Consider the following 15,204-nt stretch of genomic DNA (forward strand, 5'->3'; position numbering starts at 1 on the left):
AATCTATTATTTCTGATACTTACCTGGTTCGACACCCTCAGTACTTTATTAATACCACATTTGTGATGAATGGTTTTGAAAACCGACAAGTTGAAAAATTGAGACACTTATGCAATATATGGGAATCTTTATCGAAGAAACGTTTCGCCACACAGTGGCTTCATCAGTCCAATACAAAGTAGAAATGGGTAAGGAGAGAAGTAGTTTGAGGTAATCAGTCCCTCAGCCTGGAATCGATGTGTTTAGTACATCACTCCTGTAGGAAGTACAGCATAGGGCCAGAGAGGTGGCTTATATATTGCAGTCAGGTGAGCCGAAGCAGGAGGAGGCGGGGTCACAATGGAACCATCCACTAGTGTAAGTAAGTCTTCGTCCAAAGGTTGGACAAGTGTTGAAGAATTCTTTGTATGGAGATCCCATGATGTTGCAGTGTCTGACAGAAGTGATAAAATGGTTTTGAAAACCGACAAGTTGAGGAATTGAGACACTTATGCAACATATGGGAATCTTTACTGAAGAAACGGTTCGCCACACAGTGGCTTCAACCTGGAGGTTATTCCGGAGATCAACGCCCCCGCGGCCCGGTCCATGACCAAGCCTCCCGATGGATCAGGGCCTGCTCAACTAGGCTGTTACTGCTGGCCGCACGCAGTCCAACGTACGAGCCACAGCCCGGCTGAACCGGCACTGACTTTAGGTATCTGTCCAGCTCTCTCTTGAAGGCAGCCAGGGGTTTATTGGCAATTCCCCTAATGCTTGATGGGAGGCTGTTGAACAGTCTTGGGCCCCGGACACTTATGGTGTTTTCCCTTAGTGTACCAATGGCGCCCCTACTTTTTATTGGGGGCATTTTGCATCGCCTGCCCAGTCTTTTACTTTCGTAGGGAGTGATTTCTGTGTGCAGATTTGGGACCATTCCTTCCAGGATTTTCCAAGTGTAGATTATGATATATCTCTCCCTCCTGCGTTCCAACGAGTACAAGTCAAGTGCTTCCAAGCATTCCCAGTAGTTAAGGTGCTTGACAGAACTTATACGTGCAGTAAAGGATCTCTGTACACTCTCTAGATCTGCGATTTCACCTGCTTTGATAGGAGATGTTAATGTACAGCAGTATTCCAGCCTAGAGAGAACAAGTGATTTGAAAAGGATCATCATTGGCTTGGTATCTCTCGTTTTCAACGTTCTCATTATCCATCATATCATTTTCTTTGCACGTGCGATCGTGGCACTGTTGTGATCCTTGAAAGTGAGATCCTCAGACATTACTACTCCCAGGTCCCTTACATTATTTTTCTGCTCTATTGTATGGCCAGAGTCTGTAGTATACTCTGTTCTAGTTATTATCTCCTCCAGTTTTTCATAACGGAGTAGTTGGAATTTGTCCTCATTAAACATCATATTGTTTACCGTTGCCTACTGGAAAACTGTTTATATTTTCTTGGAGGTTAACCGCGTCCTCAACAGATGACAGCCTCATGCAGATCCTAGTATCATCCGCAAAGGATGCTACGGTGCTGTGATATATATCTCTGTCTATGTCTGATATGAGGATGAGGAATAAGATGGGGGCGAGTACTGTGCCTTGTGGAACAGAGCTCTTCACTATGGCAGCCTCCGATTTAACTCTGTTGATCACTACTCTTTGTGTTCGATTTGTTAGGAAGTTGAAGAGCCATCTCCCCACTTTCCCAGTTATTCCTTTAGCACGTATTTTATGGGCTATTACGCCATGATCGCATTTGTCAAATGCTTTTGCAAAGTATGTGTATATTACATCTGCATTCTCATTGTCTTCCAGTGCATCCAAGGCCATATCATAGTGATCCAGTAGTTGTGAGAGGCAGGAGCGACCTGCCCTGAACCCAGGTTGCCCTGGATTGTGCAGATTTTGGGAATCTAGGTGATTTGCAATCCTGCTTCTTAGCACTCTTTCAAAAATTTTTATGATGTGGGACGTCAGAGCTATTGGTCTATAGTTCTTAGCCAATGCTTTGCTGCCATCTTTATGGAGTGGGGCTATATCCATTGTTTTAAGTGACTGTGGAATTTCATCCATGTCCAAGCTCCTCCTCCATAGTGTACTTAGGGCACGCGAGAGGGGTTTCTTGCAGTTCTTAATGAAAACAGAGTTCCATGAGTCTGGGCCCGGGGCTGAGTGCATGGGCATGTTGTCAATGGATTTTTCGAAATCTATCGGAGTTAGGGTAATGTCGGAAATCTGGCATACATTTATGGAGTTTTGAGGCTCATTCATGAAGAAATCATTTGAGTCGTCGATCCTCAGACCGATTAGTGGATCACTAAACACAGAGTCATACTGGGATTTCAATATTTCACTCATTTCCTTGTTGTCATCTGTGTAAGTCCCTTCCTGTCTGAGTAAGGGCCCGACTAGATGTGGTATTTGCCTTGTTTTTGGCATATGAAAAGAAATATTTTGAATTTCTTTCAATTTCACTAATTGCTTTAATCTCCTCCTGTCTCTTTAGGTTCCTGTAAGAGTAATTTAACTTAAGTTCGATAGTTTCCACTTCCCTGGTCAGCGCCTCCTTTCGTGTATCAGATATTCTAGCACTCCTGAGGAGCTCAGTGACTCTTCGTCGTCTTCTGTAGAGGGAGCGTCTTTCTCTCTCCAGTTTACTCCTGCTCTTCTTTCTTAGGGGAATATGCCTAGAACATGCTTCAGCTGCCAGGAAGTTGATCCTTTCAAGGCACTGGTTTGGATCCATGTCAGTTAAGATATCTTCCCAACATGTTTTGTTTAGGACATGGTTTACCGGGTCCCAGTTGATGTTCTTGTTGTTGAAGTTTATTTTGTGAAGACACCTTCACAGGTACATGCATTCTTTTGATCAGGACCCCTATGCATGTACGTCTGGACTTCGATTAGGTTGTGATCGGAATTAGTTGTTTTTGATATTCTTATGTTTCTTATCAGGTCCTCATTATTTGTGAAGATAAGGTCAAGTATGTTTTCTAGTCTTGTTGGCTCCACTATCTGCTGGCTTAAGGTGTGTTTTTCGTAGATACTTAGTAGGTCATGTGTGTGTGACCTTTCATCTGCGCTACCTCCGGGGATTGTTTCATCTATAACATTATTTGCTTCATTCTTCCATTTTGTATGCCTTAGGTTGAAATCGCCAAGCAGTAAGATGTTTGGGGATGGAGCTGGAAGGTTTTCCAGACAGTAATCAATTTTCAGTAGCTGTTCCTTGAACTGTTGTGAGGTTGCATCTGGTGGCTTATATACAACCAAAATGACTAGGTTTTGGTTCTCGATCTTTTTTGACAGAACTTCAACTACCTCATTTGTGGTGTTCAGCAACTCTATGCAGGTGAGGGACTCTTTGACATACAGGCCAACCCCCCATTGTTGCTTGTTCATTCTCTCGCATCTAAAAAGGTTGTAACCACTTATCCATATTTCACTGTCAAAGTGATCTTTTGTGTGAGTCTCTGTGAAGGCTGCAAACATTGCATTAGACTCCTCTAGAAGTCCACTGATAAAAGGTATTTTGTTGTTGGTGGATGGCTTAAGGCTCTGTATATTAGCAAATATTAACGAGGTTGTATTCTGTGTTTGTTGGGGGGATTTTGTTATGGCATCAGTACTTGTAATTCTGGAGGGCCATGGGTGGCCACTGGCTGCGCCTCCAGTCCAACAAGGCTCCAAGGTGGTGGACTATTTTTATTTCCTTCTATTTTCTTTTTCCGTTTCCTGCCACTAAAAAATCACCTGGAGTTGGGTTGTCATAGCTACTATTGTTTGTCTTGTGGGGTCTGTGCCTCCTGGTCCCTTTTAGATGGTATGCAGGGCAGTCGATGTTGTAACACTGCTTCTGTAGGACCGAGGAGTGACACATTTTTGGGTGAAAGAAAGTACAGGAAGAAGAACGACACATTCCTTTAGACAAGAGGTCACTACATTTTTTGGGATGCTCAAAGTTGCATGTCCCATTTTTTTTCCTGATATTCCATGCTTACAGATGCCCCAAGCATAATATTTGCACAAATTCACCTTTGGTTGAGAATTGTTGAGAGGTGTGTTGTCAATTTCTGCAGGTTCTGGGACTGCACTATAATCCTCAGTATCCAAGCCAGGGCCACCCCGTCCTGGATTCCATCTACTTTCCCCAGTAGAGGAAGAAGGAGGAGACTCCTCTCCATCATCTGTACTGTGGGCCTCGGTCTTGTGCAATGATGGTTGTATATTTACGGTTTTAGTGGTGGTTGTGGTAGGGTCCCTAGTAGAGTCTGGGCTGGCAGTTAGGCTGGGGGCTGGGTCTGAGTCAGCACTGGGGCTGGGGGCTGAGCCTGGGGCAACACCAGCACTGTGGGTATTAGTGCTATGACTGGGGGATGGGTCTGGTTTAGCACTATGTGGGTGACTAGATAGTTTCGAGTCATCTGTTGTGGTATGGGCATTCTGCATTTTTTAATACACTATCTCTTGCTCCCATGTTTTATATATTTTTGGTAGACTATCCAAGAGGTCATCCTTGTTTTCTTGATTATTTTTATCATTTATTACTCTCCTTAGTACCTTTCTGATACCTACCCAATGTTCTACATCTTTATTGCACAACCAGAAACACCTTGCTAGTTCGAGGTCATTTTTTGAGGCTATATTTAGTCTAGTACAAGAGATATGGTGTTTGGAAAAGCATAGGTTGCATGTGATTCTGGATTTCCTTCCAAGGATTTTTTTTTACATGTCCCACAGATATACTGTGCTGACATCCTGTCTGTATCCTACTACACTCTGTATGCCACGGAAGAAAACTGATTTCCACTTTACCTTTCTCTTGCTGGTGCCATTAATATGCAAGATGTATTTATACGAACCAAGTTTGCAGTATGTGGGTGGTGGGTGTAGGGTGGGCGTGAGGGCAAGACTTACCCACACTGCTACACCTCACTATTTTTATTATTATTATTTAATTTCCTTTTATGTAGTGCTGTACACTGTTTATCTCAAGGATAAACACTATATTCTTTCAAAATACACTTTTCACTGCACTATACTGGGATCATTGTTTTATTATTTATACAGCAGCTAGGCCTATGCTAACTTTCCCCTACACTTCTATGGAAAAGTTTATTTCCTGTTTAGTAGAGGTAACGGTTGTATGCTCAATTTATGTATGCTGTGATTCCCTGCACCTCAATGCTACCACCACTCGTTGTATCTCTAGCGACTATAGTAATTACTCATCCGTTATTCACACTTCACTGGACCTCTGGCAATAGTTCGCTAGTGCCAGTCGCTTGTAAGATATTCCCATATCTACACTATATATTGTACGCTATACTGGGGGATAATTAAGATACTCTTATCTACAATTTAGTTCACTATGTCACAGTCCAAGACATTAATTTGTCCAAATCCTCCTGGAGTTCATTAGTATCCTCTTCAGTATGAATCATACAGCCTATTTTTGTATCATCAGCAATTTTCCTCATGTCACTTGTAATTCCTTCGTCAAGGTCATTAATGCAAATTATGAACAATAGAGGGCCTACAACTGATCCTTGTGGAATGCCACTAGTGACTAATCCCAATTCAGATTTGAAGACTTGTCTAGTGTACAGTGAAGACGTGTCTTGTGTACTCTCTGTGGACTGAACCGAGATGCTCTCCATTGAGCAACTTTACCAGAAGCTTAAAGAGGAATTGAGGGTGGTTAAGCTTGAGATACAGAGATTGAAGGAGGAAAACAAGAGGATTCGAAGTAGTCCTCCCGTTTTGAGTCCTCAGGTCAAGAAGGGAACCTGGGCAGTGGCTATACAGCATGGGACAAGTTGAAGAATTGTGAGGTAGAAACGATAGAGAAGAAAGAGATTGCTGTGGATACTTTGAACACTTTCCCTGTGCTACCAGACGAATGTGAGTCGACTATTGGGTATGTCGCAATGAAAAATAACAAGGATTGTAAGAATATTGTACTTGTTGGGGACAGTCAGTTTAGATACATGGATAGGGCCTTCTGCTTGAAGGATAGGAGTAGGAAACAGAGAGTGTGCTTCCCTGGGGCAGGGATGAAGGATGTTGTTAGCCGGCTTTACAGCATCACAATGTTAATGGGATCATTCTTATTAACTGCCACAGTGTTGGAGGCAATGATCTAGGCAAGCATAGAAGTGAGGATTTAGATAGAAGGTATAAGGCAGTAATAGACATTATTAGGAAGAAGAGGGGGAGCCCTGTTATATGTGGCATTTTGCCAAGCAGGGGTGTTGGAAATGAATGGACAAACATTATGAGAATAATGCAGTACCATTCATTGACAATTGGGACCATTTCTATGGCCGAAATGACTTGTATGTCATGGATGGGGTTCACTTATCTAGGGTTGGTATATGTTTTCTCGCTAGCTCAGTTTAGGATGTTGTTAGGGCTTTAAACTAGGATTAGTTAGAGGTAATGGAGAATAATGAATGTTGAAATATTGATTTAAGCTTTAAGATCATAAATCTACACAAGAACAGTCGTAGAGTAACAGAATAAAATTAATGAATTATGTTTTGTAGCATGTGCTGAGAACTTTGATGTCATTGCAATAACTGACACATGGCATAATTTAAAGAGTGGATATGATTGCTGAGTGTTATATTGAAGGGCTTAAGTTGTTCCATGTAGATAGATATAACGAGAAAGGGGTGGAGTTGCATTATATGTACGAGAAAATATAAATTGTTGCATAAAAACAGGTATAAAAAAAATGCATAAGAAACAGAATCTCTTTGGGTAGAGTTTCTAGAAGGTCAAGAAAAGCTAATTCTAGATGATCCAGGCTTTGATCACGATAAAGGGAGACTTCTTTGGGAAGAAATTGTTAGGGCTTCTAGACACAATAATGAAGTGAAAGGATGGGATTTTATCTTTAGTCGAATAGACTGGACATCTTTGACCGGTAGTCTGGAATCCAGTGACTATGGAAGTAGTTCAGGACTGTTTTCTGAAACAGTGTGCAACAGAGCCTACCAGAGGTAATAATTTGTTCGACCTAGTCTTGTCAGAGAAAGAAACCCTCGTAAATAATCTAGAGCTTGGTGCAAGTGATCACAAATCCACCACTTTTAATATTACCTGGGAGTACGAGAATAAGAACAATACGATAAAAGTCCTAGATTTTTGTTCTGCCGATTATATTGGGCTTAAGGAACACTTTTCTAATCTCGATTGGGGTAATCTAGCTAATGATTTTATTGACGATGATCATACTTATTATTACAAAGGGAATTTCATTTACGTCCTCCATGTGTAAAGACTGACAAAAAATAGTCATTACATAGGGAAAACATTTCCAGTTCGTTATCCGTCAGCTGTCCATTCCCAATTTTCATGGGTCCTACGTTTTCCCTCACCTTCGTCCTATACACTTGAAAGAATCATTTTGGATTATTCTTTGATTCATTAGCAACTCTAATTTCATAATCACCTTTAGCCTTTCTAATCCCCTTTTTTATTTCTCTTTTCAATTGAACATGTTGGTCAATAATGTTATCCTCTCCTATTGGCTTCATCAGTCCAATACAAAGGAGATAGGGGTAAGGAGAGGAGGAGTTTGAGGTAATCAGTCCCTTAGCCTGGAATCGATGTGTTCAGTCCAATACTCTTGTAGATAGTACAGCATATGACCGGAGAAGTGGCTTATACTGTAGTCAGGTGAGTCGAACAGGAGGAGGCGAGATCACAGTGGGATCATCTACTAGTGTAAGTAGGTCTTCGTCCAAAAGTTGAACAGGTATTGAAGAATTCCTTGTATCGAGAAAAAAATTCATGATTACTCACCGCTGGAGTAAAGACGTTGAGGTACAGGCAGTCCTCGGAACCTAGGAGCTCACTAGAAGTCACCTTTATTCCCTGGTTTGCAGGTCCAAAAGGAACTTGAAGACATGATTTGGGAATCTTTGACCCGTCCTTCACTCCTACCCATGGCTCAGGTGACACTGGGTCCTGCGGGATGATAGAACTTAAAATATCTTCTAGTGCAGTATTAAAGGATGAGGGAGAAGTTTTGCACATGGCACCTGTTGAATCAGAAAAGCGTACCATGAGATGGAAATATTTGTCATACATGTTTCTGTATTCACATATTTCAGTAAGTAGGGAAATATTGATCTCATCAAGTAATGCGTTTCTCGGAATGATTTTTTGTCGTCATGACAAGGTATGTATTGGTATGTTGATGATAGCATGTTATTTTTTACTGAATTCATAGTGGACTGGATTTTTTTTTGATTATTTAAACAATTTAATTGATATCATTGAATATGAAGTGGCAGAAAAATCGAAGGTTAATTATCATTCTTTCAGATATGCAGTATTTATAACTAGAGGTAAATCATCGTCATAATTCACTGTTTATCAAAATCATAAACATTCAGTCATCTATTTATATATGTCACTATTTTGACCATATCAAAAAGTATATAGTAGTACAGTATAAGAAATGTTTGCATGCTCTCAGACTCTGCAGTTCACAACATTTAGTAAACAAGAAACCAGCACCATCAATGTTTAGTTCAAAAGGATAAGATATGTGGAACATTTTATAGAAAAAAATCTAAGAAGACTCAATATTAGTTAGTATACTCGTAGTTCTAACACGAGAGGTGAAAGCAACATCTTGGTCGCTGATATTAAATTGCTAATTCTTTACCACATAACCATGAGCAAGAATATGAAAAATGTATTTCTTATTCACACTAAAATTGAAGCTCATTATATCCCCCCCAGGTATGTAATAATACAAGCATTGAATAAAAAAAAAAAAACGAGCCTCAGTAATACGGTGTAAATCATTTTCTCACATGGAATGCAACTAAGTGATTCGTAAAACAGTGCTTTTGGGAAATTTTGAAGAGAAATTACAAACTTTGGTGGACGAATCTGGAAGCATATATAAAAAAAGAAATAAAAAGTTAACATTGGAAAGAGCAAGGTAAAGAGGATAACAAAAAGGCCTAGATAATTTAACACTGAATGTCAGATTGGAGGTAAGGAGTATGGAAGAAATTTATTTGTTCTGATAACTGGGAGTGAACTTTTAGCAAATGGGTCTATGAAGGATGAGGTGACCCACAGAAATGACGAGGTGAAAAAGGTGAGTGGTGCATTGAGGAGTCTGTGGAGACAACTTTATCCAAGGAAGAAAAGAGGGGAATGTATGAGAGTATAGTTATACCAACTCTTTTATATGGGTGTGAAGTATGGGGGGCGAATGTTGCAACAAGAAAAAGGCTAGAGGTAGTGGAGACGTCGTGTCTGAGGGCAATGTATTGTGTGACTATTAAGCAGAAAATACGTAGATTGGAGATAAGAATGAGGTGTGGGGTTATGAAAAGTATTATCCGGAAGATGGATGAGGGGTTGTTGAGGTGGTTAAGACATTCAGAGAGTATGGAGACTTGGAGCACAAATATGGGAGTGAAGGCCTGTCAGGAGTCGTCCTAGGAAAGCTTTGGAAGGAGGGGTAAAAGAGGTTTTGTGTGTAAAGGGTTTAGACTTCCAGCAAGCATGTGTGAGCAAGTTAGCATTTTCGAAGAGATTCGGGGAAACCGGTTGGCGGGACTTGGGTCTTGGAGGTGGGAAGTACAGTGCCTGCACTCTGAAAGAGGGGTGGGGATATCTGCAGTTTTGAACTGAAGTATCGATGCCCCTCTAGCAAGACAGTGACGGAGTGAGTGATTGTGAAAGTGTTTCTTTTTTGGGGAACAGTTTATTTCGGTGGGAGACTATTTGTTTGTAGAAGAAAAATGTATGTATGTATGTATGTATGATCTCTTTGCTGGTCTCTACTAGGTCCACTCTTCCATCAGCATTACCGTATATCTTCTTAAAGCTACATATGGATCCTGGATCCTGCCTCCAATGCACCACTCTCCAGATTATACCACTTCCTGATAAACCAGTTACTGAAGAAATACTTCCTGACATCCCTGTGACTCATTTGAGTTTTCAACTTCCAGTTACGACCCTTTTTTGGTGTGTCCTATCTCTGAAACTTTCTAGTGTTATCCACCTCGTCAATTCCTTTCGGTATTTTATGTCCTTATCTCGTCTTCCTCCTGTGTCGTCAGATTATTTTCCCTTAATCTCTAATCGTCGGACATACCCCTTAGCTCCGGAACTAGTCTTGTTGTAAACTTTTGAACTTTCTCTGATTTCTTGATGTGCTTGACTAGGAGTGAGTGCCATACCTTTGCTGCATACTCCAATATGGGTCTGACGTACACGGTGTACAGAGTCATGAACGATTCCTTTCTCAGCTGTCAAAATGCTATTCCTAGGTTTGCCAAGCGCCCATATGCTGCAGCTGTTATTTGGTTGAAATGCGCCTCAGGAGATGTTCTCTGTATCATACTCACCCCAAGATCCTTTTCCTTGAGTAAGGTTTGCAGTCTTCGGTCCCTCTAGCCTGTACTCTTTCGTTTTCTTTTACCTTCCCAATTTTTTATGACTTTGCACATTGTGAGGTTAATCTTCAGGAGCCAGTTGTTGGACCAGGACTGCAGCCTCTCCATATTCCTTTGTAATCCACCCTTACCCATATCTGTTTGAACTCTCCGCATTAGCTTCCCGTCGTCTGCAAAGAGGGACACCTCTGAAATTATCCCTTCCTTCATGTCACTCACGTATACCAGAAAGAGCACAGGCCCAAGGAACCCGCTCATTACAGGTACCTGATTCATTGTAGTGCCTTTCCTGTTATTCCCTCCTGCTCTTCTGGTTTTTGCACTAATGTCTTGTGTAGAACTGTGGGGAAAACCTTCTTATAGCCCAAGAAAAGGCAGTCTATCCATCCCTCTCTCTCCTGCTTTACTTCTGTTACCTTGTCGTAAAACTCTAGTAGATTTGTGACACAGGATTTCCCCTCCCTGAAAGCGTACTGGTTATCGTGTATCAGCTCATTCCTTTCTAGGTGCTTCGCCAGCATTTTCCTGATAAGATTCTCCATGACTTTGCAAACTATACATGTCGGTGACACTTGTCTGTAGTTTGATGCTACCTGCCTGTCTCCTTTCTTAAGGCTGGGACTACATTTGCTATCTTCCACACCTCAGGTAGTTGCCATGTTTCGATAAATGTGTTGAGGATTGTTGTTAGTGGCACACATAACGTTTCTGATTTTTTCTCTCTCAGAACTCATGGAGAGATGGTGTCAAGTTCAACTGCCTCTGAGGTATCCAGTTCACTCAGCAACTTCTTCACCTCATCATCACTTTTGTAAAGTGTGTCCAACACTTCCTTCAATTTGGTCTAAGTATGTACGTATGTATGTATGCATGCATCTATGTATGTATGTATGTACGAATGTATGTGTGGAGAAATTTTCTCCAGGAGGGGGGTACCGACCCCCTTCAGCCCCTTCTACCCTTTTCAGCTGCTTTCAGCCCTGAGGGACGACCCTCTCAGAAAGGGCAATTGTCATCTAATTTCTGATCAACAAGTTTAATTTGTTACACATGTTTGTGTCTGGTGCCAAGTAAGACATGTCATGGCTGACCAGTGTTGCAACTAATGTGGGTTAATGAGAGAGAATTAATTTCTTAAAGTAGCAGGAAAGTTAAGGAAAACCTTGCACCCAATTCATTTACAAGTTAATGCTAGCATGAATTATCGTCTATTCCCAGACAACAAGAAATCAAGCATATTGTATTGCTTCCTGTTGAAAGTTTGGCAAGGAAGGGAAAACTGCTGGAATCAGCATATCTTTCGTATGGCTGGAGACGCCGAGGGCAGCTGTGGCTCAAGTGGGGCAGAGGCCATCAGACTGAAATAAGAACTGGTGTGAGAAGCGTGTTTCGCGTGCATTGACCTTAACAAAGCAACTTTAACAGTGTGTTCTCGATCGTTCGGACACTTAACATTTGAACTTTGGTGATAGAAAATATACAAGGAAGTGTGCTAGCTCCCTGTAGTCATATTGCTCCGAAATAAAAGACAAGTATTGGAGAATAGTGTAGTGACAGTGCGAGTGTTACAAACTTCCAGACTGAGTGGAGGATGTGTGACATTCATCAAAAGACGCTATTTTTCAATCAAGAATGCAGATATCCGGGTGACATTTAAGGGTCAGCTATAAATTCTCAGGTATGTCTAATAAACCATGATATATATATATATATATATATATATATATATATATATATATATATATATATATATATATATATATATATATATATATATATATATATATATATTAAATATAGGGAAGTACCACCTCTATAGCTGGACTGGGGACCCTCATCCTCAGAGAAGACAATAAACGTACCTCAGGGAAAACTCAAGGTTCTCCCCGGAGCTGTTTGAATATTTTCTTCTCCTACCACCCCCTATATATTTTTTATTCTATGTGAACATTTATTAATAAACAAAATACATTTACAGAAAAAAACATAAACATGAATACAATGGCACAATGTATCAAAGATCATGAATTTCCTCCAGCTCCTCCGAGGCTGGACGTGAGCCAAGTATGCAGCAAGCATTTTTCCTCTGGATGGCGACGCTGAGGCGCTGGAACATGAAAGTGGCTGCCCTTGGGTCCCTGGTGGTGTCGATGAGTCTGGAACCCAATTCTTTAAGGAAACGTGTGGCATTTTTTCCCCATGATCCCAAGGTCTCTGATCCCACTGGGACAAATTGATACTGTTGGCTAATGTCCCTGTACTTGCTGATCTTGTACTCCTCCCTGTGGTCAGCAGCTCCTCCCTGTCGCCCCACACTGTGATGGATATAGGTGTCAGCCAGTGTGGACACACAGGTATAGTCCCATGCTAAGAGCTTGCCATTCTTCCAAGGATAGATGGTGATCCCGTCGGGGCGGTTTGCTGGGTTGTGGGTATTGTTTGCTGCAAGGGATCGTGGCTCCCTCTCGGCAGGGCATCCAGCTGTAGCAAGGGTTCTCTTAATGATGTCGTTGACCTCATTGTGTCTTGCATGCCAGCCCTTGGTTTTGGAACAGTTAAGACCATGTAGACCGTATTGGTCTGCTTGCACTTCGCCGCAAATACACATATATTCTGTGTGAATTGGGGCAGCAAGGCGCAGAGCCACTGCAATACGGAGGGTCTTAGGGTCGAGTCGCGTTCCCATTGCCGATATGGGAACTGTTTGGAGGAAGTCCCCGGAGTGATGTGCACTCACAGCCTGGAGACGGGCAATCTCCCTATCTGATGTTGCAGCCCTGAGAATGTTGGCAAGCACCTTTTCAGCAATTGGGCCATCCCAGCTTGACTGTTTGTGAGCCAGTGCTGCACTAGGGTTTGGTGCTGGGGCAGCAAGAGTCTCCCATTCGGTGATGACACTGGCATAGCTAAGGTCTTCTATTCCTGCTGAGTCACTGAGGGTGTCAGGAAGAATTTGTCTTATCAACTCGTTTGATGCAATGGAAGAGGATAGGAAAGCTGGTAGAGCAATCTGGGAGGATCTGCGTACTCCTAGCCCTCCAAGCCTGACCGGAAGTGAGGCTTGCAACCACTGTCCATCGTCAAGGGAAAGATTCAATACACTCTCTAGCATGGCCTTCAGGAGAGAGTCATATTCCTTGAGTTTTGGACTGCTGAAGGCTGGGGAGCATCTCAGAAAATAGATAAGTTTTGGGATTGACAGGCACCTGGTGAATAGGTAGAAGGGATCGTGTGTGTCAATGTCTTTCATCCTGCTTTCCATCGTCCGGAGGTCTGAGACTTTTTTTCCTAGGATCAGATCGATGGCATTGGACCCAAGAGGAGCACTGAGGAGAGTGCTATTGGCTGGATCAATGGCTCGTGCTCCTGGTAAAACGGCACTAATATTCTGGATCATCTGTTGATTGGTAGAAACTATTTCACATTTGGTGGGGTTTAAAGAAAGGCCCAGGCTTTCTCCCATGTCTTTAATTTTACTGATGTCCTCTAGGAGAGATTCTGTTGTGCCAGCTAGGGTACCGTCGTCCAGGAACCAGATATTGAGCTCGCTGAAGAGTGTTTCTGTGACTTCCTTGATGACCAAACAAAATAGAAAGGGGGCGAGAGGGTCCCCCTGTTGCACGCCCTCACACGAGTCAATTTCATGGTCCCCAAACAATAGTTTGGAAGTCACACTGTAACACGATTCTATGAAGGGATAAAGGGAAGGGAATTTTCTATAAACTGCTTGGAGAGCAGCATCCCTTCTGACTGAGTTGAAAGCATTGGAAAAGTCCAATTTGACAAAGGCTTCTTCATAGGACATGTTTTTCATATATACTCGTGCTGCATGGGCAGCTGCTTCACATCCCTGTTGAACGCCGAAACCGAGCTGAGTTGGTTTCAGCATTGCAGCAGCCTCTTGACTCACCCTTCTGACTGCAGCCTTGGCGACTAGGCGCCGAAGGGTGTTACCCACTGCAATGGGCCTGATTCCGCCATCCTTTTTCCGGAGGGCACACAATGAGGCACCAAAGAAAAAGGGTCTGATGGCCTCTGGGACACCGCCAGCCAGGCACAGGTTGGAAAATTTGGTGAGTTCAGACAGCAGCCTCTCTGAAACCTCACCAAGTGCTGGATTGAGTATTTGTTTTAAGTGTTGAGGCCTTAAACCGGTGAAACCTCCTGCTGAACCCTGTGGAAATGACATAGCAGCTTTATACACATCAGCATCCTGTAAGGTTAGATGTTCTACGCCTGCTGCAATGTCGGGGAGGTCAATGTTGGTACTGGGAGCCCTGGGTGGATGTGTGTCCTTCAGAGCTTGCGCCGTACTGACGTCCTTGGGAGCGATGGTATCCTCACTGGTTATAAGTCTCAGAGCTCCAACAGAATTACCCTCTTCTAATTTTTTGCTAATTTGGGCTCTGATTTTTGAGGTGTCGGGTGTCCTGTTGTTGGCATTTGCCCGGCGGGCATATATATATATATATATATATATATATATATATATATATATATATACATATATATATATATATATATATATATATATATATATATATATATATATATATATATATATATATATATACATATATATATATATATATATATATATATATATATATATATATATATATATATATATATATATATATATATATATATATATATATATTTATTTATTTATTTATTTTTTATTATCACACTGGCCGATTCCCACCAAGGCAGGGTGGCCCGAAAAAGAAAAACTTTCACCATCATTCACTCCATCACTGTCTTGCCAGAAGGGTGCTTTA

At 41.8% G+C, this 15,204-nt stretch overlaps 1 protein-coding gene across 2 annotated transcripts in view; it reads right to left on the bottom strand.

Annotated features, from left to right (window-relative positions):
- LOC128689936 (juvenile hormone esterase) overlaps positions 1-15,204 on the bottom strand; it is a 151,405-nt gene that overhangs the window by 77,590 nt on the left and 58,611 nt on the right. Inside the window, exon 3 of one of the 2 annotated variants that reach the window (XM_070088679.1) lies at positions 7,797-7,961. The exons of the other annotated variant lie outside the window; for it this stretch is intronic. Within the exon in view, the coding sequence (XP_069944780.1) occupies positions 7,797-7,961 (165 nt within the window). The remainder of the gene's footprint in view (positions 1-7,796; positions 7,962-15,204) is intronic. 2 annotated transcript variants of the gene reach the window in all.

This window comes from Cherax quadricarinatus, chromosome 25 (genome assembly GCF_038502225.1).
Source record: "Cherax quadricarinatus isolate ZL_2023a chromosome 25, ASM3850222v1, whole genome shotgun sequence".
NCBI lineage: Eukaryota > Metazoa > Arthropoda > Malacostraca > Decapoda > Parastacidae > Cherax > Cherax quadricarinatus.